Source organism: Lachnellula hyalina, assembly GCF_007821495.1.
Source record: "Lachnellula hyalina strain CBS 185.66 chromosome Unknown contig00013, whole genome shotgun sequence".
Taxonomy (NCBI): Eukaryota; Fungi; Ascomycota; class Leotiomycetes; order Helotiales; family Lachnaceae; genus Lachnellula; species Lachnellula hyalina.
This window is the reverse complement of record NW_022157127.1, coordinates 156595-182732: the sequence shown is the minus strand read 5'-3', so window position 1 is coordinate 182732 and position 26138 is coordinate 156595. Positions and strand designations below refer to the sequence as shown.

Below are 26138 nucleotides of genomic sequence, written 5' to 3'. Positions count from 1 at the left end.
GGAACAGATAAATCTGAAATCAGTGGGCGAGGTTTTCTAGGCCTGCCACGAAGGGGCATCTCCAATCATAAACCAGTCTCTTTTGAGATCTGTCGGAGCCCAGTGCCATTCATCCTTTGACAGATGTAAAGAAACGTTGGAACGCAGAAAATATTCCTGTCGTACCTTTGGGGATGGTCCTTATTCACAACAGCGCAACTTATTTCCTGAATTGAGCATCGTCAGCAATGAATCTTACAGAAGATATCGTGTTCAATAAAGAAGATTGAAAGCAGCTCAGTATCAGCCTTTTTTGACTTCAAAGACTTGTGGTCTCAGTCGGTAATTTCCAGCGTGCAAAGCACTCTGATCATCATCGCCATATGTGTTCGGGTGGGAAGTGGGAGAGGTACGTACTGGGCAGGTATCTAAGGCATGGTGCCGTGGTAGAGTATCTGAGGTCATTGGTTAGCAAGATGCTGCAAGAAAACTCGGTAATTATAAAATTGCTTCGAATTCCTTCATTCAGACTGACGTGCAGGTTATTCTCATCGCCAAATTCCTCGTCAAAGGAACAGGCTGCGAAGACTCTAGAATGCGTTTACTCATCTTGTAAGGTCCTGCCGTGATAGCTATGTGCCACCCCGGTAGGTAGGACATACCTACCACGCGGGTCGGGCAGAAGAGAGGTGGTGTATTCTTACCATTGAAAAGGGACCCCCGAGAACATCGAGTGCTTTACAGTAGCAATTGGTGCTTTCAATCTCCACGACGGTAAGACTGGGAGTGAGGTATGAAGGAATGTGCAAGCTGCATGGAGCAGCTGTTGGTTCTTGTTCACATGTTGGATGATGGATATGGTTGGAAAGCAAGTCTTCGAAGCTTTCGCGAAATCTTTTTTCAAGTGGGTTCGTCGCGCTAGCGGGAGACCTGTCTAACCCTATGTAGACAAAGCCTATCACATGACTGCCCCTCGATTTCCGAGGAAACTGAGCCGACCCCTCAACGGAAAAGCAGATTGCCATAGCTTACTTCCTGGCCTTGCGGAAAAGGTTCGCGACAAAGGATAGATACATAATCCGGGATCGCCCGTCATTGCAAACGGAGAAATTGTCCCCAATCGAGCCAATCCAATCCAAAGTGTCCCAAATCCCAAATCTTCCTATCGTAAACTCCAGCCCCAATGCTGCTCCACCCGGCAAATCCTCGTCCCTGAGGCTGTTTCCCCTGGTTTTCCCATTTCTCCGTCCATGGTCAATATGCGGGGCTGTGACATAACGCTCGGCGATTACGAAGTACAGTACTTGCTTGCTACTGACGATCCCACAGCCGCGGGTCAAGGAATGATAAGGCATCGTGTCTACTACATAGAGAAGTCCATTTCCTCTTTCCAACAAACCCTCCTTTGTAACTCCCATCAAGTCTTGTGCTGCAGCTCTCCCATACAGACTTCGTTGTCCTGCCCCGCTCCCGCTCTACCTACCTAGTGCCGCCTCCACCCGAGGTACTCTACCTCTACTACCTATTCAACCTTATAAACAACCTTCCTACTGTCTTCTCCTCCCTGACCTTCAATTTCATTGCATAACTCTTCTGTCAAAATGGCTAGCAACGGAAACTCGCAAGGATCGGCGGAGAAGATCAACACCGACATCGTGAGAAGCTCTTGAATGCCCCACCATGCATGAAGAAATTTTGACCCAAAGATCTAGGTAACCCTCACTCGGTTTTTGACTGAGGAGCAAGCAAAGCACAAGGAGGCCACGGGAGATTTCACGTTTGTCTCCATATTCCAAACCACCCTGATCAAGAACTGACAGCACAACAGACTCCTCTGTCACGCCCTCCAATTCTCCTTCAAATCGATAGCCTACTACATCCGACGAGCCACCCTCATCAACCTCACCGGCCTCGCAGGCTCAAGCAATACTACAGGTGACGACCAAAAGAAGCTTGATGTCATCGGGAATGACCTTTTTATCGCGGCCATGCGATCCTCCGGGAAATGCGCCGTCCTCGTCTCCGAGGAGGAGGAAGAGGCTATTTACTTCCCCGAACACAAGGGTGCGAGATATGCGGTAGCATGCGATCCCATTGATGGCTCTTCCAACTTAGATGCCGGTGTGTCTGTCGGTACAATTTTTGGAATTCATAAATTGCCCGAGGGATCAACGGGGAAGAAAGAGGATCTATTAAAGCCCGGGACCGAGCTGATTGCTGCGGGTTTCACTATGTATGGTGCTTCTGCTCAGTTGGTCATCACGATGAAGGGAGGAAGCGTAAATGGCTTCACAATGGATAACGCGCTTGGAGAGTTCATTCTCACGCATCCTGATATGCGCATTCCCAAGTCGAGATCCATCTACTCGGTCAATGAGGGAAACTCCCTGTACTGGGAAGAACCTGTCAAGGCGTACTTCAACTCGTTAAAGTACCCTGCTGAGGAGGGTGGTAAGCCATACTCCGCGAGATATATCGGGAGTATGGTTGCTGATGCGTACCGAACGCTACTTTACGGTGGCATTTTCGCATATCCTGCGGATAAGAAGACTCCCAAGGGAAAGCTACGCATTCTTTATGAATGTGCCCCTATGGCTATGGTTTTCGAGAATGGTAAGTCATGTCATGCTTCTCCCTATGTCATTTATACATACTAACACCTTTTTAGCTGGTGGTCAAGCACTGAACAGCAAGATGGACCGAATGATGGAGGTTGTGCCGGAAAATATCCATGATAGATCAGGTATCTTCATGGGCAGTTACGATGAGATGGAACAAGTCAAGAAGTTCCATAAGTGATGCAAATGCATGAGATGATGACCTTGGATGATTCGTTTGAGAAACTTCACAGATTGTGCATGCATAGCAGGAGTCTATAGGCAAAATCTTTTGATAAGACAAGCATTTGCCTTTTGTGCAAGTATAAGTGTTGTTCTTTTCTATCCCTTTAGCTACCGGTACTGTCCAAGCCGGCGAATATAAGCCGAAGAAAGTGCGATATCTTTATTTTTAGTTTCGGTTATAGTTTACTGCGTCTGTTATCGGGCTTCACAACCACAAGACTTCTACGGTAATTTGGTAGAACAGATGAGAGACGGATCATAAAAGCAGCAAGTGTTTGTTTAGAGAACCCATCAAAACAGTGTTCCAAATTCCAACACCAACGCCGTTTCTTTGACCCTTTACAGTACCTAGAATTTGGGAAAGAACATCGGCGTGTTCTTCTTCCACTCCTGATAATCCTTACGGTCACCATACTTCTCATCATACTTATTCTCGCTCAGCGGAATACCCGAGACTTTGAAAAGCAAGAACGTCACAAAGGCAGGGGACACAGCAGCCATTCCCAGACCCAATATTCCGCCGTAGCTGGTGCTGGCGAGACCCATGCCAAGTTGGCCTGCGTTGCTCATGAGGACACCTGCTGCCGTGGTAGCGATTCCTGTCCATAGCGTGCTCTCTCCCTAGTAGACTATCAGTATGTTGTTGCTTTTCGCTTTTAGATTAGAGCATGGGTGGAAGATTTGGCTTACAAAGTAGTTCGGATGACGGCTTTTACCCCACAACCCACGCGTCAAGAAATCCTCATCATGCTCCTTGTTTTTCTTCGCTTGTACCCAAGCGTTCTTTTGTCTATCGGCTGTAACCTCAAATGTCAGACCACCTGCGAAAAGCAGGAGGCCGATGATATCGGTTACGCCGATTACAGGCAGGGCGGAAAGAGCTACGTGAGGAATCGAGTTCAGGGCTAGGACGGGCATCAGACACAGGGAGACCCAGGTTGCTGGTTTTTGTGAGAAATGAATGCATAAAGAGGGAACGAGGGAAAAGTACCTTGGACCATGAAAGCCCCGAAGAACTTTGGTGGGGACTTTTTGATTTCATCGAATCTTTGGAATGTTAGTTCTCTTTCCTGTACTAGTGAAATATGCTTAATACCTAGAATCCTTTCCATCCGAGATAACTCGCTGAAAGAGATAAGTTCCCACTGCATCCACATTAGTTACAAAACTCTTTCAGAACAACAACAAGTCCTCACTCACATCTTGTGGCCCACTGCATCATAAACATTTAGCATGTGATACCCTTGGTTGAAGATTTAGAAGGAGCACTAACCACAGCGACCGCAGTACTTATAACAACCTGCCTCCAATTAAGCCCATTGGGCCCTCCCTTGCCAGTCAAAGCATCCAGCAAACTCGGCAACGCAGGCTGCGCTTTCCCCGCCAGCGACGCAGCCGCTCTAGCTCTCAAAGCCGGAAGATACAAGCTCAACGCAGTCACAGAAATATAAGTCAACGACCCAGAAAGGTCGTAGAAACGCTCGGATTGTGCAAGGATGGATGGGACGGCTACTGCTGCTTGGACAGCAAAGGCTGCGCTGATGGAGGGGACAAGCGTGCGGATGAAGGGATTGCGGAAGTTGGTAACGTGAAGGAGGGAATTGAGGAGTGCCATAATTGTAGATGAATGATGGAAGGAATTGAGTTGTTTCGGTCTGACAAATATTAGAAGTAGACTTCTACATAGGTACGTTTCAGTTGTATATGTGCTGTCTGGAAACGTTTAGTAGCCTTGCAGGATCATGACGACATGGATTTCGGACGCGGGTCTCACATTCGTCCGCAAGCTCAGCCTTGTGTTATTTCAAAGGGAAGTAAGAGTTTTGAGTTGTCCAGGTTGCATCAATTTGTCATTCTGGAGAAAGGTTGGAGATCAATTGCTCCGCAAGAATGCTGCGAGGACTGGGTTGGCACGTGACGTGTCCGATATTGATTGACTTCGAGCTGTAGTCTCAACCATGTTTCCGACTTGGTGTCTTTCTTTGTCACCCTATGGATGGATAAACGCAGGTATCATTGCCAATCATAGGAAGCCCGAGTGAAAGATATAGTGCCATCAACTCTCAGGGATATGACCAGCCGTAGCAACCTCCAGAATCTCTTCTTCCATCCCTTCCACCAACACGACTTCTATGCCAGCGTCTTCCAACTGTTTCCTGCCGGAGTTCTCACCAACAAACTTCTCAGGCTCTTTAACTCCAACATAAACTGTCTTGATAGCCTTCCCTAACCTTAATATCCTTTGGACGCAGGGTAGATTCCCACTCAATCTTTTGAAGCATGGCTCAACTGTCGTATAGAGGACCGTCTCTTTCGGTAGAATATCTCCCAACTGTTCTTCGGTAACATTGTGCTCTTTAGCAAGTTTTATGAAGCAAGACTGTTCCGCGTGCGTATTGCCCTCGCATTCAAGCGTATATCCTGTCGCGAGGACAGTATTCGTCTTCCCATCAATGAGGAGAGCCCCGACTCGGTAATTTGTAGGCTTTGGAGGTGACTTTCGGGCCAGATTCAAAGCTTGCTGCATGTAATCAACATGAATTTTAGGCGCCATGGCGGTGGTGACGCTCTGCTTGTTTTGTTGCACCTTAGGATTGGTGATTGATGTGAAATGGCGTCTAGTAGATGTGGAAGCCTCTATAACATCGTTTTCCTGTGCATAATCGTATTGCTTGTTTTAGCTTGAGGTTGAGTAGTAAGAGTAGGTAGGTAGGTAGGTATATGATAGGAGTACCTACTACCTAGTGCGATAGGTAGATATCAAGTCAAATGAGTAGGTGTAGGTACGTACCTGGCGCCTGGGCTAGGCCTAGGTACACGGGGAACCGGGAGCTAAAATAGGCGCTAGTTTGGCTACAGTACTTGACTAGAGTGGAGCTACGTCACGTCACGGAAATCCTGCGAACAGTTACCGTTCGTTCACTCTGAATCTATTTGACGGTCATGCGACTTCTCCCCCTTACTGCACTGTATGGATAACCTCGCTCGCCAAACCTACTTGTAAACCCACCCAACTCACCTCTGTCCAATTACACTCTCTCCTTGCGCGCCGCGAACCTTTCCTTCATTCCACAACGACTACCTCAAGCTCTGTTCTCCGGAATCCGCGGCGCAGATAGAAGGGCACGCGCCGCCCATTTTATCAACATCAACGGACACATGGAACTTGCTGGGTTGTGGTCATGTCTTCTGAGGTCGCACTGCCGAAGATCAGGGTGATCGATACACATAATCTGGCTGGGAGCGCTACTGGCACAAATGGCACATCCGGCTTGGAGTCTCCCTCGAATACCACGGATGGCGGTACTGCTGGAAGGCCGAGGTCTGCAACCTCTTCAGAAGGTGTGTTTTCTTTGGTTCATATATGATTTTCTTATTCTTTAGAGTCTATGCCAGGTCTACTAAATATGTGCAAATGCTGCTACTGTGCTTCCCTCATCGTTGTTGCGCTTACGCTAACCTGTCTTGCTGCTACCTTAGGCAATGCACAGCCAAATACCAAGAAATCACCAATCAAATTGGTAAGGAATACTGGATCAAGCAAAGATATAAACGGAGGGAAATCGTCTGCAGCGGCAGGACGGGCTCCAACAGCTATCGATCCGCTCTCACATGTATGTCTCATATGATTCGATCAACGAACAATGGAGTTGGCGATAATGCTCTAAGAGACTAGAAAAGGGCACACGCTGATGATATGGCATAGCACATCCTCAAACGTACCAACACCGAGAATACCATCCCTCCAAAGCTACGCAATGCTGCCGCCATAGACAGCACCAACGTCGAAGTTGGGACTCCCAGTAGCCCTGAAATAGGAACACCTGGAAGGCAAAATACACCTGAGATTATTCGAAGTGATAGTAATCCCGTAAAAGAGAAGAAGTGAGTAACGTGACCCAGTATTTGATAAGCCGGCGGATTTAGTAGGGCTGCTTACTGAGCGCTTGAAACTGTGGGTTGCTTATGATACCAAACATCTCACAACATCTTTGTACACGTCACAGAATCTGATAGTAAACTTACAGAAAAGGCGTCTCGTTCCTCAGTCGGTTTAGCATCATCGGCGGAAAGAAAAAGGATCAATCCTTCGATGGCGATGATGATGAATCGGAGCCGGGCGACGCGCGTACGGAAGGGATGAACGCGCATGTTTTCTCTTCTTCAATAGGTGCGAACGGGTACATGCCGCAGCATAAAGAGCCGCCAAGGTACATCAAGGTTCGAGCACATAATAAGAAGTCCAGGGAGTTCGATCGCATGTTTCTGGCACAAGAATTGAGTGGTACCAAGCATGATTCCTCAGACGATAAGGTTCCGGGTCTCACAACTACAACGGAAGTACACTCTGGTGGAGGTAAGCTATCAAAAGCACATAAGTCGAGTGGAGCTATATGGGCCACGGAGTTTAGCAAAGATGGCAAATACCTAGCAGCAGCCGGTCGAGACCAGGTCGTAAGGGTATGGGCAGTAATCTCAACGCCGGACGAGAGACATGCTCATGAAGGTGAGGAGGATATGTCTTCAAGTGCTTCCGGGGTCGAACGCTTAAGTACTCCTGTTTTCAGGTCAAAACCGATTCAAGAATTCGGTGGCCACACAGGAGATATCCTTGATTTAAGTTGGAGCAAAAATAATTTTCTGCTGTCCTCATCTATGGATAAAACAGTGCGGTTATGGCACATCAGTAGAAAAGAATGCCTCTGTACTTTCAAACACAAAGATTTTGTTACTTCGATCGCATTTCATCCCACGGACGACAGATTCTTCCTTGCTGGATCACTGGACTCGGTCCTGCGATTATGGAGTATTCCTGATAAGACAGTGGCATTTTGGAACCAACTGCCCGATCTGATTACTGCCGTAGCATTCACTCCGGATGGCAAGACAGCGATGGCTGGAGTACTGAGCGGACTTTGTCTCTTTTACGAGACAGAAGGGTTGAAATACCAGGCACAGATCCACGTGAGATCTTCTAGGGGAAAGAATGCGAAGGGAAGCAAGATCACGGGGATCCGAACAGCAACACGGCCTGGAGATCCAGAAGGTGACATCAAAGTCTTGATAACGAGCAACGACTCCCGAGTTCGAATGTATAATCTCAAGGACAAGAGCTTGGAAATGAAGTTCAGGGGCCACGAAAATATCTGCAGCCAGATCAATGCTAGTTTTAGTGACGACTTTCAATATGTCATTTGTGGCAGTGAGGACCGGAAAGCCTACATCTGGAACACCGCAGCGATTGAGGGCGAAAATAAGGACAAGAGACCGGTGGAGTACTTTGAAGCTCACGCAGACATGGTCACAACTGCAGTGATCGCTCCAATTAGAACGAGACAGCTCCTAAGTGCCTCTGGTGATCCTATTTACGATCTCTGCAACCCGCCTCCAATTAGGTTATTGAGCAGAGAGGAGTCGAATGCGTCATCTATGCCTCGACAAGATTCGGAAAAACGGCTTTCCGACGCTGTCAGTGAGCCTCCGTCGAAGAAGCCTGAGGAATCCCCTGCATATCTTGCCCGATGTACGCATCTGGACGGTAATATCATTATCACTGCCGACTATCTAGGTAGGATTAAAGTGTTTCGTCAAGACTGGTATGCATTTGCCCAAACTTCTAACCGATTCTCCTATGCATTGCTAATTTTATCTTTCAAGTGCTTACCAAAAGCGTCGTAATGACCATTGGGAGACAAGCTCGGCGTTCTCCAAGAAAGTGTTGGGGCGTAGCAGCTCCATTATGACAAAAGCCTCCGTTGGCTCTCACTCTCGACGCAATTCCACCTCTCAGAACTCCTTGGCAGGGCTACCATCAGATCATATTCTATCTTGGCGGAATACTGTATTAGACAGCAGTCCTCGAAGTGCCGCCAAAACAATCGAAAGTGATCGCAGTGTTTCACCTGGAAAATTCAACAGAAGCTCTCAGTCTACTTCTAACTCTCAAAACAACCTGGCAAGCGCTGCTCGACAGCAGCCGTATGCCGGAACTCCTCTTACGCAAACAACCTCAAGTGTCGCTACAACGAGTCCGCCCCAAAGTCTATATAAAGCAACGACCAATAACCAACCACCCACCCCAAGTTTCAGCTTTCAAGGTGCAGATGATAATGGACTGAAACTGGACGCTTCTGGGAAGAGTTATCAATTCTGGAATCCGGCATCATGGAAAAACCCAAACCAGTCCGGTTCTAAGCTGGATGCGGATGGTTTGAGACCGCCAAATAACAGAGGAAATAGTGAGGTGAGCAAACTGAGTAGCGACGAAACAACATCAGGGGAGCTAGACGACGAAAGCGACAGCGAAGCTTTATCATGCAAGAAATGCGGCGGTAGAGATTTCAGGGCGCGGAAAGTGGTCGGGAAGGGACAGAGGCTGGTCTGTACAAAGTGCGGAATGACAGCGGATTAAATATGGGATGTGATGAATACACGTGATGTACGACTAATGGGGGAGTGGTTGTCTGTTATGAGCGACTTCTGAATGGCGTTGGATCGGTTGCCGGATGGGCTACCTACATGATAACTACGAGATCCTCTTGAAGAAAACTCTTCCAACTCAAAAGCACCTGATCCGCTAGCTCTGCCGCCTCAATTTTCGCTATTGTCTATTTCTTGTGGGAACTTCCAGCTTTCATTACTAATACGCAGCTGATGATTCCTCGTTTGGACCTGACATGTTCAGCCCCACATGCTGCTAACACTCTACATGTACGAAATAATCGTCGGAATAAGGCACTAAAACTCGCTTCATACTCCCGAGTACACGTAAAGTGACGCTCCCCTGTGTTAGGCGACGAACGGAAACTCTTCTCATTGGCCACTTTCAACATCAGATGATCAGACGAGGCACCCTGCCCTGTCAATGCCATGTATACAGCGGGACAATGCAAGGTGCTTACCATTTTCTACTTCACTTATCAATGCGCATCCCACCTCACGTCTCCCTTTCTCCGTCACATCTCCTTGGAGTTTGTATTTCTGCCGTCAAAGTCAAGGTCAAAATCGAACGATGTTGAATTTTCTTCGAGTATAAATAAAAGTAGGTGGATCGAAGTCGATTGCTTTTACTCTTCTCTTGTCATAGGATATATAACTTTGATATATCTATCTATCTATCCAGATTTACTTGATCATTACTGCCGTTTAATCATTGAAATCTTCTGTTCTACTTATTTAGTAAGAGCTCAAGTCTAGTAACTATCTCCTACAAAGATCACCTGCGTACCTACCTTTGCACTCCAAATTCCCCCAATTCAACAAATAAACACACAAATAGCAGCATCATGCAACACATCTCCCCCTCCTCCCTCGAGACCGACCTCCCCTCCCGCATCGCCTACCTCTCCTCCTTCCTCAGCCTAACCCCCTCGGACGGCGAAGCCCTCCTGGCCGCCAAACCCCTCATCGCGCCCCTCATACCCGCCATCCTCGACGCCGTCTACTCCAAGCTACTCAGCTACGATATCACGGCGCAGGTCTTCGTGCCGAAGAATACGGATTATGAGGGCGAGGTGGTGGGGAGCGTGCAAGAGTTGACGTTGGAGCATCCGCAGATTGCGTTGAGAAAGGATTTCTTAAAGGTATGTTTGTGTTTGAAGCATATCTTTCTCCTTGATTCGAAAAAAAAATAATTAATTTTTTGGGTACTTTTTGAAATGGCATGCAAAAGTGGAGGGAGGTGGAAGTGGAAGTGGAGTGGGACATAATTATTGACTCAATTACCACAGAACTACCTCGTCCGCCTCGTCTCAACCCCCGACCTGACCCCCACCTCGCCCCTCTGGTCCTACCTAAACAACGTCGGCATAATGCACACGGGGCTCCCGGGCTTCAAGCACCGCGAACACAAGCCCGAGCTGCGCGTCGAGTACATACACATGGGCGCGCTGCTGGGCTACGTCGAGGATATCGTGGTAGGCGCCGTCATGGAGATGGAGGGCGTGGATGCGGTGGTGAAAATGAAGGTCATGCGCGCGTTTAACAAGGTGCTGTGGATCCAGAACGATCTGTTTGCGAGGCATTATATTGGGGCCGAGGGCGTGGGCATGAGTTCTGGGAAGGCGGTTGGGGGAGGGGAGGGGTTGAGTGGGGTTGCGAAATGCCCGTTTTCTGGTTGAGTTGAGTGAGCAGGTAGTTGCATTTGTGGTTTGTAGGTGATGTTATGGCGTTGGAGCATTTGTGGGCGTGTTTCGGTTTTCAATCAAGTAGACCGTGGTCATATTGGGCGTTGCGTTGACTCGATACCAATTACCCTATCCGTAAATACAGAGATTAATTAGATCTTTTCAACTTTATAAACTCGAACCTGCATGCATCATTGATATTTCGTACAATTCCAACTAATGGACCCATAACCAAGAAAATTTCTTCCGGTTAGCATATGTATGCTCATATACAGTATCATGCCTGTCCTGCTTAATTACTCCGTACCTCGTTAGGATTTACCTACCGTTAGTAAGATAGATAGATACCTAGCTTAGAATCGCGCTAATGCCACCTTTCAGCTAATGTAGAAGCAAACCAGTATAGTAAGAATATGGAAGTCGCAAGACATGATAAGAAGAGAAAAGAAAAGAATGTGAAGCTTTTAGATACAGTGCTGGTACTTTCAATATGCGACACAAAAATGGTTGATGGGGCTCTTTCGAACTGTCTTTATCACTGGTACCAAGACCCACAAGCGGGTTCTTCCTTGCCGAGTAATTTCAAGCAATGTATAGAAAACTCGGTATAGGATATAAATGATGGATATCTAGCATTCTTGAATCCACATTCTATATAGTTAGCCCCAGGCATGCCACGCATCGAACATCTGGTACTACAATAGAGTACGTCCCCTGATATAACCTTCTTCGCACCTTGCCGATCCCAGAAAGTCTCGCTGTCCTTGAAGCGGCTTCTTCGATTCCCTTCTATAGGCATCCAGTATGTCTACGCTAGCCCAGCTCATTTTGAACAAAATTTCTATCCTTTCTATGGTCTTTCACGCCCCTATAAAAAACGAGTTAGCATTGCTTCCTGCTTTGGTTTTGGTCAATGTGCCAGGATAATCTTAGAGTAGAACCAAGACTATACCATGATACATGACTGCAGCCACCACGATAGTACTTGCATTTTCCAAGTAACGCCATGAGTCCAGCTCCAACGCACATGCAAAAGAATGCAAAGAGCATCATCTTAATAGAGCTCTTCCGCATCTCAGGGTTGAACATAAATTCGTGGGCCATAAGTTCCACGAGTCCAGTGTATATCAGGATACCTGCTGATATAGCATCGAATACACCATTGACAACTCGTGTCTTTTGACTGTTGGGTGTGAAAGTCTGTCGAACACCAAGCCCGATAGCGATAGCAAGAGGTGTAGCCATGCCATATGCGAAACCAAGAGCCCATGGCATCCAGAGTTTCTTCTTCGGCCACTCGGCAGTGGCTAGTCTGGAACCGAGACCGAGGCCTTCAAAGGTTTGATGGAAGGCAAGAACAATATATAGAACGTTGAACTCATCTCCAGTAACGGCTAGGGTAAGACCGATGAAGACTGAATGAAAAATGACCCCGAATTCGAGGATGAAGATCGCAGTCATTTGCGCTGCAAAATGGTCGTGGTCTACCATGTGTTCTCTTTGGTGTCCAAGATGATCTTCACCTCCAGGCGGATATGATAAATCATTTACTCGTCCTGGAATGCTACTACGAGTTCTGAGCGGTTCCACTGGCACAGGGCTTGGAGATCTACTTGGGCCTGCAATGGTAGGGATAATACCAAGCTCGCGATCTGTGTTAATCGAATCCGGCGAGGATCCGAGTGTGCCGTTGCTATGGCTATGAGTATTTGTAAATACCTTGTGGACATTGGCTCCCCCATCCTTAGGCTTCTCAGATGCTTTGATAAGATCCTTTGCCGGGTCGGTCGCCTCCAGGTCATGTGCATGCGCTCCAAAGACATCAAAACGTGCGGCCATGAGTTCGATGAAAAACATAAGGAATATTGTCATCAGAGCAGTTCCTGCCGCCCAGTCATAGTTTGTTATTAGGCCAGTGTTACATGGTGAGTTGAGGGCTTTGTTGGCGGGCGAGAGCAGCTACGAAAGTTATGTCAGCCAATGATCTATATTTCCCCGAGCACATATAATGCTTGAATTTGAGATCAAGCTGATATTACTCAGGCCAAAATCGCGTGCTATTAGCGGACTTACGTGTATGAATGCTGTTGCAATGATGACTCCCGAACCGAAGTATTTGGTTATGAAAAAAGCCAAGGGTGGGACTCTCATTCTCTTTGTTCGAGCCGCGGCAATAGGCAGTAGAGCACCTGCACACAGCGGTTAGCTGTAATGTCCAGATGGTTGGCCAGCAAAGGAGGTTATTGTACCTAACATTGACCCCAACCCGATGACGAAGATGGAGGATATTCGCACTCCTATCCGGCCATCATACCCATTGCCATTGTCGCAATCGATTGTGACTGTGTAAGGCATTATACCGTGCTGCGCAATCGAAGCCGGCTTCGCGAGGGGTTCTTCCGCCGTGTCGTCTTTACAGTATCGCAACCCCTCCAGCCCCTACTATTCCCCTTCCACCCGGTAGTCCAATATATAGTTCCTGCGTCGGCTAGTGTTTGTGGAGAGTGGTTTTGACGTGTTGTTGGAAACGGGACGTGCGGTTCTTTGGGTCCGAGTTCTTCGGGCGCAAACCAAGGGTCTTGGTCGCAGGGTCGCTCTGTTCGGTGTGGAGGGAGAAGAGTGTAGTGTGAAAGTATAGAAATGAAGAAGAATATTTGGGGTGCGCGGGACAGGAAAGGCTAGATATTGACGGTGTCTGTTAGTGGTATATTTTAAGAAGAAAAAGAAGAGTAGGTAGGACCCAAAGACGAAAGAAAAATGAGTACCTTGTGAGGTAGCTGCCTGCTTGGTATGCTTTGCTGACTGTGATTGATGCAGCGCAAGACTACAATTAGACAAGCAGAGTAAGGAGGATGAGGAGGGGGATGAGGATGTCTGGTGACTGCACATTGGTAAATGAAATCACAATGTGTTCATCATATGATATGCTTAATATGTTCTGCGGCAGCGCAGGGTGAGAAAGTAAGTGGGTAGGAGGGGCGGAGTGAGAAAGGTAATACAAAAGCATCAATTGGGCGGCATTGCATCTTTGGAGGGGCGGACCCTGAGGTGAAGCTGCGATGAGTACCCGGATGGATACCTGCCCTTTTTTTGCGAAGAGTGTTGGACCCCACCTACTTACTTGTACAGTAAGCGAATAAGACAAGCTCAGTACTGTACGGAGTGACGACGATGATGCATGTGGAAAGATCAGACAGATGAAACAAAGGGAATCTGATGACCATGAGTGAGAGTAATAATACCTGCAGACATATAATATGTCTTTCTCTACTGTACCTGACCCATCGCACCCTATGCAACGGCAAAGAACCATCCATCTCTCTGTCGACCATTGTCCCGCTTGCGTCAGAATTTCCGACCATAAAACAAAAACCTTTGCATCGGGCCTAGTGGCCTTGGTTATCAGTCATCTTTCCCCTTGGCTTGGAATCCTTTCTCGGCGACCGCATACTGATCTGCGACGGATGGGCGTTGATGTCTGGGCGAGAATAAGAAGAGAAGAAGTTCATCAAGACGTGTCGTTCGATTTGTCGCCAGCCTTCGTCCTACCTTATGTCCGTCTTCGCGACCAATCGGTCTTTAGTCACGTGTAGGGTAATATACCGAAGTCAACATTAGATTACTGCAAGTACAAGTACAAGCTGTTGAATGCTATGGCTTGTGTATACGTTCGTCAGTTATCCTATTGGTACACGGGTTGTGTTGTTATTTTAGTTAGCTTCTAAAGGCTTACAGGCCACAATATCAACTAATGCATCTTGTTTCTATTCTCACACATACATAAGCTTTTTGTCTTGATGGTTTAAGTCATCGATATCGTGCCTCGAGGGAGCTCACACATGGTCCATTCGAGTAGCGTGCCAGAGGCCGAGTATCTGACATGCCATCTTTCCAACGCCAAGTTCTCCATGGAAGACTCTCTTCGGCTTTGTCCAGCCCAACCCTTGGGATTCAGAAGGCTCAGGACTTGATCCAAGATGCATGTGCATCCCATGTGGTGCGGCACTCGGAGAATTGTATATAGCCTCCCAATTGTCTCGGGCACAAGACTGTGCTGTGCGATGTGTCTTGGATCCAGATTATGGTATTCGAACCTTGGTGAGAAGAGCTTAAGACGAGTACTGAACTTCCAATCCCACAGCCCTGAATGGCTGATCCGGCCTATTCATATCAATCGACGACGCCAGCGTGAAAAGCAACTCTTTGATCCTGCCCTCCCACAACAAGCCAATCCTCCAATTCTGATCGACTCGCGCCTTCAGGACTCCAGTAACTTCCTCCGGTTCAGGCGAAGGATTTTTTTCTACCTCGTCAAGTCTCCATTCGAGCTTCGCAGCCATACTTCGCTCCTGGATTTTCTTAGCCTTGGCCTTCATCCTCCACAGCTCACATCCAAGCATCAGATCGCTCTCGTAGCTGTAGACATTGAAATCAAACTTCGAGCACAGCGCCAAGTTCTTCCCAGCCTTCACAGCATACGTCGTACTGAAATTTCCCATCAGCGGATTCAGCGTCAAGGTGGCCGTCAACGGCACACCCTTATGAGCCGGTAGTGTCGCGAACCTCCCCCCGAAACTAACACCGCCAGATTTATTCAAAGCCCCATAATACATCTCAGCACCCGCACTGAATCGACCATAAAACCGATCTTCCGTCCTCGGTGGCTCTGTAATCCCTTTCCGCGGATCAGGACCAAAATTGTATAATCCCCTCACACCAACCAGTCCCCCATCCGTCGAATAAAGAGTCTCCGTACTATATTTCCCAGTATCATACTGATGCAACGCCAAAATCGTCCCGCCGTTCTTCAGCCGGCTATCGCTAACCGCCGATAACTTCAGCTGCTGTGTTGGGCTCAAACGTCGTAGGTATAGCGCTTCGAGTGTACTTTGGGGCAAATACAGCCGTCCGTAGAAAAGTGTATTGCGTTTATCAATCCGCTTCCCACCCTGCCATTCTTCCCACATCCATGACTCCTCTTGCTTGCGCAGCTCCTGTATCTGCCTATACCCCCGTATCACATCGTGCAGGTCTATGTCTCCGCTCTGCGAAACCGGGAAGAGGGGCAAAGAGGTATAGAGGTATGAGAGCGCGCCATCGACTAGGCCGACACTGCCGAGTGCGTACGAGGTCGCGAAGTTGGGAGAGGAGAGTGAGGAGAGATTCAGGCGTAGGCCGCGAGGGGTATCGAATTCGAGAAGCTCTAGAGGAGATGTATATTAGAAATCACCGACGGGTAATAGTAAGCAGGTTTTGGGTTTGCTGTTTGTTTACCTCGAGCTGTAGCTGTCAACTGCGAGTAAGAATTCTCAGTATTCCAATGAGAGGCCTTATAGAACGAATGTTGGACATAATCCATAAACTCCAACATATCTGCCTCGAGTCGTAATCTTCAAGTAGTCTTTCTGACGCCAAAAGCGTTGTTGCATTAAATCCAAGCCAAGGCAACTCTTCCCCTGTCACTCGGAGGTAAACGGCCGCTAGCTCCAACTTTAAAAGTTAATCCGCTCCCGCTATCTATCAAAAAATATCCTCAAATCCTCGATGCGATAAAAACTCCCCTCCCCCACACCTCCCCACATCCCACCGCAAAAATGCCCAAATCCAAGCGCGCGAAGATCGTCCACCTCACCAAAGTCGACAAGAAAGGCAAGGAACTCTCACTGAAGCTTTTCTCCAACGTCCGAGAATGTCTGGATGAGTACCAGCACTGCTTTGTGTTTTCTGTAGAGAATATGCGGAATACGTATTTGAAGGATGTGAGGAACGAGTTGAGCGATTGCAGGTACGTGATAACCTCCGCAATATAATACATACATACAAACATACATATATGCATATATATAAAAGAAAGTACGAGCAGGGACTTTGGATTAACATATTGGGTAGATTATTCTTCGGCAAGACCAAAGTAATGGCCAAAGCCCTAGGAAGCACCCCCGAAGACGAATACCAACCCAACACGCGCCTGCTGGCCCCCCACCTTGTCGGCAACGTCGGGCTGCTATTCACGAACCGCGAGCCAGACTCCATCATTGAGTACTTTGCCGCGATCGCCAAGACGGACTATGCGCGCGCGGGTACGGAGGCGACGCGGACGTTTACTGTTCCTGCGGGCACGGTGTATAGTCGGGGTGGTGATATCGCTGAGGAGCAGGATGTGCCCATGGCGCATAGTTTGGAGCCTGAGTTGCGGAAGCTGAATATGCCGACTAGTTTGGTCAAGGGGAAGATTACCCTGCAGAATGAGTATACCGTGTGTAAGGAGGGGGGCGCGTTGGATAGTAGGCAGACGAGGTTGTTAAAGCTGTTTGGAGTTGCGACGGCGGACTTTACAGTGCAGTTGCTTGCGTAAGTTGGGAGTTTGACGACAAGAGTTGTGAAATGAGGAATTGGCTGACCATTTACAGATACTGGAGTGCGGCGACGAACGAGGTCACTAAAATTGGGGCAATGGAGGAATAAAAGGGGAGAAATAGAGCAGGACAAAACTAGTTACTGCATTGTGATTGCTTTCGTATCATACAAGTCAGGGACAAAACCGGCGTTAAGCGGCGCTGTCTTATTACGAGGGAATAAAAGAAAATTCCGTTGCTTGAGCCAGCCCTTCTTACCACCCTCTTCCTTTTTCATTCTCTGATAATACAAACAAGAATCCGTCGAGACTAAATGTCGAGTGGTCAGATGGTACAAAGCCTTACCTCTGACCTTACCTCCAAGATCAAAGTGTATGGAAAGTCGCCCAGGAAGATAAAATGGCGAGTGAAGAGCCATAAACTTTCGTGACCAAGCCAGTGTGATCAAAACGTCATGTCGAGAAAGATTGGCATTACCATGAAATAGCTGTTGTTTCCAGAGAGCATAGATAGTCGACACGGGCAAGTATTAGGCGAGGGCAAATACTACCTTGGTGATGACTTTATGTATCGAAGAACCGCTTACCCCTGGTGTTGAAGGGAAGAAAGATTGAAGATCGAGAAACCCACCGCAAGACAAACCGAATGATGCCTCGCTGCACCTAGTACCTTCGAATTTTGCGAGGATCCTCTTCGTAGCCATTGCTTTCATACTGTCTCTTCCGTGAATCGTCATCGCGTGGGCGACCTCCATATCCGCCATCTCGTCCATCTCGGTCTCTGTCGCGGTATCCGCCGTCTCGTCCACCGTCTCTTGGTCTTACCGGCTCCATATTGCTGCCACTTCCACGAGCTCCATCGCGATCGTTGAAGCCTCGACTGCCACGGTATCCGCCAGATCTGTCATCATATGAGCGGCCGCCACCACGCGAATCATACCCACCAGCTGGCGCTGACGTGCCAGAGCCATTGCGTTCTGGAGAACCGGAGCCACCAAAGCCTCCTCTGCTGTAGCCACCCCCACCTCGACCACCTGGACCGGCTGGAGCATTTGGGGGAGCATAGCCGTTGGAGCCTCCATTGGATCCTCCATACCCACCGCGATCTCCTCCACCTCCCCTGGATGAAAACCCACCACCTCCCTGGTACCCAATACCTCCCCTACCACCACCATAGCCTCCTCGGTCCTGGAAGCCACCCCCGCCGCCTCTGAATCCGCCTCGTCCCCTGCCGCCATCGAACCCACCACGGAAACCACCTCTGAAACCACCACCACCACCAGGTCCACCAGGAGGTCCAAATCCACCGGGTCCCATTGGGCGAGGAGGGGCTGTCTTTGTGTATCCACGTCCACCGAGGCCACCTCCGAATCGGCGAGGCTTCCAACCTTTGACGGTTCTGCCGCGTTCAACGTCTACCTTGATACGGCGGTCCTTGATTCGAATACCATCACAAGCATCTAAAGCAGCTGTTCACGAAGCGCGAGCAAGGCGCATTTGTCAGTCATTTTGACCATACTTAATATACCTTGCGCCGGGCGAACAAATAATAAAAGGGGAAGATAGGCAGCTTGAGGGCCATATCTTTACAAATGAATCATGTCTCGCTCCGCTGTATAAGGTAATGGGTGATGGGGGATGTGATCTTTTACCTCTCATGTCTTTCTCTCGCTCGTAGACAACAAATGCATATCCGCGGTGATTCTTCTTCTTCTTATTTGGCTTCTCGTGGGCATGAGTATCAGTAACAATCCGGATCTGATGGTCGCATATGTTAGCAGGGGACAATTACGGCGGGGGTAGATGACTTGCTCTTTCAATAGGACCAAAGCGACCAAATTCGCTCTCGAGATCTTTCTCTGTAGCATCGTAGGCTAGTCTTGCCACGATCAGGGTCTTGAAGGCGTCTCCTCGAATGTTCGGGTCCTCCTGGGGCTTGTCTGTGAAACGCCAAAATGTTAGCAAACGCTGGAAATCAAAAGACACATGGCCAGAAGTCGGACAAGTGTAGATAAAAGGTGATCGAAACATGTGGGGTCTCCCTCACAGGATACAGGGCCGTCCTTCAAAAGCTTTTCTTGTTGTTGCTTTTTCTCCAGCTTAAGACGGTCCTTCCGCTGCAGCCAGCTCTCTGTGGGTTCATATACATCGGTCGCCTTGTAGTCCTGTAGCTGGGGAAGGAAAGCAGCGAGACTACTGATATTTGCGGTCTTTCGCTCTCCTGGCGCGTGGTCGGAAGGTGGTATAAACCGCAGGGGAGGGCGAGGCGCAAAGAGAGCGAGGAGGTTGGGGGGAGCTTGTCCGTCATCGTAGATAACAGGTAGGAACCGAGTTAGATGATGGAAACGAGAGAATTCAGCTCCAGAGCTGTTGTTGATGGCCTCAAGCTCGTCGTTCAAATGGAGGTAGGTAGAAATCTGTCGCGTCGCAAAGGGAATTTAGCTCATTAAAGGTCCGTGCCCTTGTTCTACCTTACTCAGCAGGAGGTCACCATTTCACCAACACCAACGTCGGGAATATCACTTTTTTCATATTCGTACCTAATTCATCATGTTTCTATATCTATTTCCATTTCTATTCCTTTGTACACAATCCAAGTCTAACGCCAATACACACTGGGCGTGGAGAATTCAGAAACAAACATCTGCAGATGCATCTCCTAAGAAGACGGCGTGCTTTCACAAATATTCGAATACTTCACCGGTAGGTCCTGGCGTTGTAAGGGGTTGAAGCTAGCTGAGGTCGTCAGTAATAGATACTGTGAAATAATGACTTTAGGCACAGCGCAGGTGAGTAAGGGAGCTTATACTGTAGCACCAGGTAGCATTCTTCCACGCATCACATCATAATTTCGACCTCTTTCGAGTTTTCTTCTTACTTCGACCTTGAGATTTTACAATTTGATATTTTGGTCACTAGAAGAGTTTTTCTGAATAGCCAGCGGTGACTCAATGTGACGGGCCCGTTCACTACCGCTAAGCTACCATCAGTCCATTTCATATTTTTCTCTGGCATATTTATTCAACCACAATGCCCATATTTTCTACATTTGGATATTTCCCTCATCTCTGAGATATTTCTCGAATCTTCATTTCCAAACCAAAATATATCAGCTCCGCAGTACTTCAGCATGTCGAACTCTGTAGAGAGACAATCGAAGTCCACCCCCCTGACCGAGGGAGCTCCACAGAGTGCACTTTCCGCCAATGAAAGAAAGCGCGAGAAAGTCCGTGAAATGGTGAGCCGCGGTTTCGTCGGCGACATCATCATTGATCAAGATCCAGAGGCAGCTCTTGCCTTTGCGAAGCAAGAATACGACGAGGAATGCCCCATCAATAATGGCTCCCGCTTGGTGTTCTGGACTCATGCCCTCTCTACATCCAAAACACCTGGTGTTGGCGTTGTGTACAAGTCGAGCAAGTCGCAATGGATACAGAGACAATACCACGTAACTTTTTTTGTCAAGTCGGATGCCGCCAAGATTATAGCAATTGAGAAAGCTCTCCAGAATGCGAGGGACATATGTGCCGATAGGAAAGGCAAACCATCGACTGTGGTGGTTTACTTAGACTCAAAAGCGGCCCTTATCGGACTTCGAGAACATGATTTGAAGCCATTTGGGGCAAGAACTAGCCGCTGTGTCGTTTCCTCAAATGGCCTCAACCACTTAGATGTCGCCGTCGAACTACGTTGGTTACCGGCGGATTCAGAGTTGGAAGGATTTAAGCTATCTCAAGGAGCAGCTAGACTTGCGCGGAGAAAAAGGTATCCTGGATTAGGTGGCGTTGTCGAGGTTGAAATGAAGAAGAAGATAAAACTCAAAATCAAGAAACGGATGGCCTACATGGCGGGCAGGCTATCAGCACCGGAAACCCATACGCCAGCACCGGAAGCCGCGCCGCTCATCTCCGGTGAACCATCTACATTACCTAGGGGCTCGACAATCTTATCGAACCCAGATTGGACCTTTACCCTTCCTATACGATCTATGGCCAAATAGATATCCCTCATTTTTTCAACGAGTCAACCAATATATATTGCAGCATCCACGTACAACACAAAGTATAGGGCAGGTACTACCGAGGGGGATCGGACGAGCGACTCCTTTTCCCGGAAACAATTCCTACGGGGAAGGAGCCGACAGGATATGGGCAGGGAATTCTGCAAAAAAGCAGTCAGAAGGTCAAATCCATTGGCAACAGGGAGCGAATTTAATTAGAGAAGCTAGTTGGTATTGGGTTATCCATGCTCAAAGGCGTTGTTGGATGGTGAGGGTGGAATGAAAAAAAGATGTAGTTGAGAAGAAGAGGAAATGGGAAGCAGCAGCTTGTATACTCGTTAGCTACGAGCTATTGTTTACGTTTTCTGGGAGAAGTCGCTCTGGGCGTTGCTCCTTCTCTTGTGAGAGAGTGCTGGTAACGGAAGACAGCCGTCGGGAAGGAGCTATCTTGGTCCTGAACCCAAACCCACCTTGAGTAAATTGACATGAGATCACTCAAAGTTTCAAGTTTTCCAAAAATTCGAGCTACTTATAACTTCAACAGCTACACAATTGCTACACCTTTCTCATTTGAACCCCCGTGATGTCACATTCAAAGCTCCGAATGACCCCATTGGTTTATGTATTTAGCCCTTCCAAATGCCCCCTTGGCCTTATTTTTGAACTTAACAAACCCTTGTGTATCAATGACTACATATTCTGAGCAAAGGCATAACTTCAGAGCTCGAGGTTGAAGCTACGACTTCAAAGAGGTTTCCCCGTAGGAATAAGTACCGCCTGAATGGCATGGAGGGAAAGAGAGTTCTAAGCACGTGTCACGAAGAAAGACAGATTGAGAATACTAAGCTAAATATCAATTTCAATTGCTTTGCTCCAAAAGTACTTCGCAATCTGAGTGTTCTTACAGAAAGGAGGGAACAAAAATTACTACTTCGAGCTTAGCCTCAATTCCCGATTACACGTGATGTTAATATTTGTCGGTCCCGAACTTCAGAAGTTTGGAGGAGCATTTAAAGCTCAGAGCCAGCAAAATCGCAATGGTCGTGCAAGGAATAAGGAAGGCCACAGTCGGCCAGGTATGTCTCATAAGCATCAAACAATTCTACAACCCTACTGACTCACCCTCAGAATGGCGTCGGAGCCTTCATCCTGCAATGCAAACGCCTCGATTTCCATTACTGCGACTGGGCCGGTAGCTCTAAAGGCATGAAGTACGTCCTCCCTCCAAATCCAAATCCGAAGAGTAATGTCTGATAGCATATACAGTTCCTTCCTCCGCAACAGCCTCACCAAATTCGCAGCCCTGAACCCACAAGTCGAAATCACCGTCTCGCCGCGACCGCGCCGACACCCGGTCATTAAAGGAACGTACATCAACGGGCGCGAAAAGGCGATCTGTGTACGCAACTTGACGAAAGAGCAGGTGCTGCAGAAGGCGGAGCTGTTGAGGGATGCGAATGGGGAGAAGTTGAAGAAGGTTACGAAGCCTGTCAAGAGTATCAATGAGAGTGTGAGAGGTGTGTGGAGTCCTTATCACGATGGCGGCATACATGTTTGAGGAGGATGTGGAGGACGAAGTATATTATATGAGATGTGTAGAACTGCATTGGTGATGGCGTTTGGAAGAACGGGAGAGCGAATGACTGTATTTGTATATTGAAGGATGTACGCATACATATTTTGAACTATGGAATTGTTAGAAAGCATTGTGATATGTTACTGGATCTCATACGGGAATGCTACATTTCTGCTATAAATTGCCATCATCCCAACTGTCTAGGCGATTGAGTTCATAAAATCTCCCTGTCCCGACGGGTCGTCTCCGTGGTTCCAGACGAAGAACTCGGCTCTAATCAGACATACCAGGGTAACCACTATGGTTAACCGTAAGAGACTGATGATGTATGAGAAGAACAGCTCAAGGATTGAAAGGGTGGCATGCGTAAGAGGTGTGATACGAATGCCGTATGATCTCAGTACTGGCTCTGAGAGCTGTTGAGCCTATGGTAGAACAAGTCTTCAAAAGCCTCATAATCGAATTGCCAAAAGAGCCAGAGAGATGCAAGCATGGTGGCTCTGTAGAGAAGTAGGTATTTAAGGCTCCAAAGTGGTTTACAAAGGGTAGTGAATGCTTTTTATAAACAGAAACAAGAGACATTTCCTAGTTGAAGCTGCATCTGAACATTCACAACTTTCAGCATATTTAGGGTTATCAAAGGATGGTTGAGTGGCCGGCTATCTACAGACAGCTACTATTCCAAGCCTAAAGAATCACATCGCCTCGTTCTACAATCGTGAATCTCCCGATTTACTTTCATGCAGTCAAAGGTGGCTGTTGATGATATCGACGACTAGCGAATGTTAGACAAACTCCAATAGTAATAGGACCAGAATACTCACATGCAGGCTTCAAGGAAGCTCCACCGACCAAGAAGCCATCAATATCAGGCTGTTTGCTCAACTCCTTGCAGTTCTTCTCGCTGACACTGCCACCGTAGATGATTCTTGTCTCTTCCGCAGCCTTGTCACTAACCTCCTTCTTCAACCATGCTCTGAGAGCTGCATGAACCTCCTGTGCCTGCTCAGTGCTAGCTACCTTTCCAGTTCCGATAGCCCAGATAGGCTCATAGGCAACAACGATCTTGGACCAATCTGAAATCTTCTCCTTGACAGCCTGCAACTGCGCCGTAACAACTTCGATGGTCTGGTTGCTCTCCCTCTGCTCCAAGCTCTCGCCGCAGCAGAATATGACGTTAATACCGCCATCGATGGCAGCCTTAGTCTTGGACGCAACGAACGTGTTATCTTCCTGGAGGATCACGCGACGCTCGGAGTGCCCGAGGAGAGTCCAGGTGATGTTGCTGTCTCGGAGTTGGTCAACGGAGATCTCGCCGGTGAAGGCACCATTGGGCTTGTCGAAGACGTTCTGGGCTGCGACTTCGATGCCGGAATTGAGGTGCTCGCGGGTGAGGAGGAGGTAGAGGGATGGTGGTGCAATAACGACCTCTAATTGTAAAGATTGTTAGCAACATATCATTTGATTGTAGCAGAGATTGGGATTGTAGGCTTGAGTTCAGAGAAGGTGTCGTTTCCCATGATGTGAGAAGGAGACTCACCAGTCTTTGGGTCCAACTTTGCCTCATTGAGGTAGGAAATGATCTTCTTGATGGTCTCAACAGAGCCATTCATCTTGAAGTTGCCACCAACTGTGTTGTCAAAAAGTCAGCAAGGCTATAAAGGGTTGAAAGAGTATCCAATGCCAAGTATAGAAAGAGTATAAAACCGAAAGCCGAGCTCCCAAGACAGCCCCGAGGCCATGGATTAAGAGCTCTGCTCTTGGAATGATGCGAAATCAAGAGGATTGTGTGACGGACCAAAGAATTGACGCGCCATCTTTGCGTAGTTATATTGCTTCGTGGGTTTGGATTGTAAAGTTGTGGTCTTGAAGTCCGAGATGATCGCAAGTCTTGATAAACGAGACTATAGCAGTGTATTTGGCAGATGTTTCCTATTCAATTTGACTAGCTTGGGAGCTCCGAGTCGAGATAATGAAGTGGTACGTTTTCGTAAGATATGTAGGGTGATTTAATGTAGGCAGTTGTTTTCAGAGGCTTCAAAGTGCAGCTTTGGTGGGGGTTATAAAATGCCCCACCATTGCCTGTAGAATGATGCTAGTCGGCAGCCGAGCTGGGCGACCCGGACCTTTCCTTTGTGCCGCACTCCACGTGAGAAGCGATACCGCCATTTATAACGGAAAAGGGCATAGATAGTCTTATTGCAGCTTCGTAGGAAATCTATAGCCATCAAGTCGGCCCGAAGTATTCCGAATGGGCACACTGGCGATTTGCGTCCGCTTCAAGGAGTGAGATGCATACGTAGGTAGGCAATTAGTTACCAATATGTGGTTGGGCACTAATTGCAAAGCCCCAAGGGATATCCCGATATCCTACCTAGCCCTTCTTGACAAGTCACTCATATAAGACCAAAGTCATTCCACTTTCTTTTTCTTGAGGCATTCATATACAAGTTGTAAGTCGAACAGTCAAGTTTTGTATTGGTATCGTACAATAAAGACAAATCACAGTGGTATCAAGTCGTCAAGTCATAAATCCCCCCATCAGATTCCCAAAATTGAACCACCCTTCAAAGACCCAAATCAACAAGTATGGCTAATTGAAATACCAGATCCAATCAAGCCAAGCTCTATACTCCAAAGACATTACACCTAACGGCAAGCAAGACTTTTCTTTTGCGGCTCCAGTCTATAAAAGTATAGAAGGCGATGCCGTTCACCAGCCACGACTACTATCCTGGCTAAGAGGCCTTGGATACCGACGAGGAAGTTGCTGGAAGGGGTGTACGTCCGCCCTGAAGACTGGAACTATTCTTGGTTCGGGTGCCCTTCGCTCTCGATATGGCTGATCTTCCATATATGCCTCAGCTTCTCGCTCCTGCCTCCCGTAATCATTGCGCGGTTGATATTCTCGTTCTTGTCGGAAACCTCCCTCCTGCCGGAAATCCCGTTCTTGTCGAAAACCTCGCTCTTCGGGCCATCTATCTTCGTACCTTGGAGACAAAGATGGCTCCGGGTATCGAGGGTCGTACCGGTCTCGCGCACCGTATGACACCACGGCCCTTGGCTCCCTTAGCTCTCTTGACTCTCTTGGTTCGTTAATTACGATCGGAGCCATCCTCTCGGGTATCATAGGTCTTGGAGGTGGATGAGGATATCGCTCGCGCTCTGTGAGACCAAATCTTTCTGCATCGGCATCGATTTTACCGGCCTGGTACGCGGCAGCAACTGGATCGATGGCAGGGGCTGCTCGTGGAACCTC

At 48.0% G+C, this 26138-nt stretch overlaps 11 protein-coding genes across 11 annotated transcripts; 5 read left to right on the top strand and 6 right to left on the bottom strand.

The window, feature by feature from the left end:
* Positions 1-1580: 1580 nt before the first annotated feature.
* FBP1 (Fructose-1,6-bisphosphatase) lies at positions 1581-2778 on the top strand (the record flags this gene model as incomplete). The annotated part of the gene is made up of 4 exons (XM_031146747.1): positions 1581-1634; positions 1692-1756; positions 1808-2592; positions 2648-2778. The coding sequence occupies 4 exons, from the start codon at positions 1581-1583 to the stop codon at positions 2776-2778; spliced, it is 1035 nt and encodes a 344-aa protein (XP_031008648.1).
* A 392-nt stretch (positions 2779-3170) lies between these two features.
* On the bottom strand, positions 3171-4437 carry LHYA1_G001767 (uncharacterized protein; the record flags this gene model as incomplete). The annotated part of the gene is made up of 4 exons (XM_031146746.1): positions 3171-3443; positions 3513-3763; positions 3814-3967; positions 4096-4437. 4 exons carry the CDS (start codon positions 4435-4437, stop codon positions 3171-3173), a joined length of 1020 nt encoding a protein of 339 aa, XP_031008641.1.
* A 441-nt stretch (positions 4438-4878) lies between these two features.
* Positions 4879-5376, bottom strand: RIB2_1 (Bifunctional protein; the record flags this gene model as incomplete). The annotated part of the gene is made up of 1 exon (XM_031146745.1): positions 4879-5376. The coding sequence occupies one exon, from the start codon at positions 5374-5376 to the stop codon at positions 4879-4881; it is 498 nt and encodes a 165-aa protein (XP_031008640.1).
* A 628-nt stretch (positions 5377-6004) lies between these two features.
* LHYA1_G001765 (putative WD repeat-containing protein) lies at positions 6005-9234 on the top strand (the record flags this gene model as incomplete). Its single annotated transcript, XM_031146744.1, has 5 exons — positions 6005-6164; positions 6207-6436; positions 6529-6707; positions 6851-8419; positions 8481-9234. 5 exons carry the CDS (start codon positions 6005-6007, stop codon positions 9232-9234), a joined length of 2892 nt encoding a protein of 963 aa, XP_031008643.1.
* Positions 9235-10108: 874 nt separating this feature from the next.
* LHYA1_G001764 (uncharacterized protein) lies at positions 10109-10942 on the top strand (the record flags this gene model as incomplete). The annotated part of the gene is made up of 2 exons (XM_031146743.1): positions 10109-10405; positions 10553-10942. The coding sequence occupies 2 exons, from the start codon at positions 10109-10111 to the stop codon at positions 10940-10942; spliced, it is 687 nt and encodes a 228-aa protein (XP_031008642.1).
* An 888-nt stretch (positions 10943-11830) lies between these two features.
* On the bottom strand, positions 11831-13303 carry ZRT2_0 (Zinc-regulated transporter; the record flags this gene model as incomplete). The annotated part of the gene is made up of 3 exons (XM_031146742.1): positions 11831-12907; positions 13022-13137; positions 13198-13303. 3 exons carry the CDS (start codon positions 13301-13303, stop codon positions 11831-11833), a joined length of 1299 nt encoding a protein of 432 aa, XP_031008645.1.
* A 1754-nt stretch (positions 13304-15057) lies between these two features.
* Positions 15058-16319, bottom strand: mdm10 (Mitochondrial distribution and morphology protein; the record flags this gene model as incomplete). The annotated part of the gene is made up of 2 exons (XM_031146741.1): positions 15058-16151; positions 16223-16319. 2 exons carry the CDS (start codon positions 16317-16319, stop codon positions 15058-15060), a joined length of 1191 nt encoding a protein of 396 aa, XP_031008644.1.
* A 223-nt stretch (positions 16320-16542) lies between these two features.
* LHYA1_G001761 (Ribosome assembly factor) lies at positions 16543-17413 on the top strand (the record flags this gene model as incomplete). The annotated part of the gene is made up of 3 exons (XM_031146740.1): positions 16543-16733; positions 16799-17299; positions 17359-17413. 3 exons carry the CDS (start codon positions 16543-16545, stop codon positions 17411-17413), a joined length of 747 nt encoding a protein of 248 aa, XP_031008647.1.
* A 553-nt stretch (positions 17414-17966) lies between these two features.
* Positions 17967-19835, bottom strand: usp101 (U1 small nuclear ribonucleoprotein 70 kDa-like protein; the record flags this gene model as incomplete). The annotated part of the gene is given in 6 exon segments (XM_031146739.1): positions 17967-18772; positions 18956-19061; positions 19112-19177; positions 19191-19243; positions 19351-19720; positions 19803-19835. 6 exon segments carry the CDS (start codon positions 19833-19835, stop codon positions 17967-17969), a joined length of 1434 nt encoding a protein of 477 aa, XP_031008646.1.
* A 2505-nt stretch (positions 19836-22340) lies between these two features.
* On the top strand, positions 22341-22861 carry MRPL51 (54S ribosomal protein, mitochondrial; the record flags this gene model as incomplete). Its single annotated transcript, XM_031146738.1, has 3 exons — positions 22341-22379; positions 22432-22514; positions 22570-22861. The coding sequence occupies 3 exons, from the start codon at positions 22341-22343 to the stop codon at positions 22859-22861; spliced, it is 414 nt and encodes a 137-aa protein (XP_031008705.1).
* A 764-nt stretch (positions 22862-23625) lies between these two features.
* Positions 23626-24696, bottom strand: TPI1 (Triosephosphate isomerase; the record flags this gene model as incomplete). The annotated part of the gene is made up of 4 exons (XM_031146737.1): positions 23626-23654; positions 23704-24309; positions 24420-24509; positions 24678-24696. 4 exons carry the CDS (start codon positions 24694-24696, stop codon positions 23626-23628), a joined length of 744 nt encoding a protein of 247 aa, XP_031008706.1.
* Between the last annotated feature and the right edge of the window lie 1442 nt (positions 24697-26138).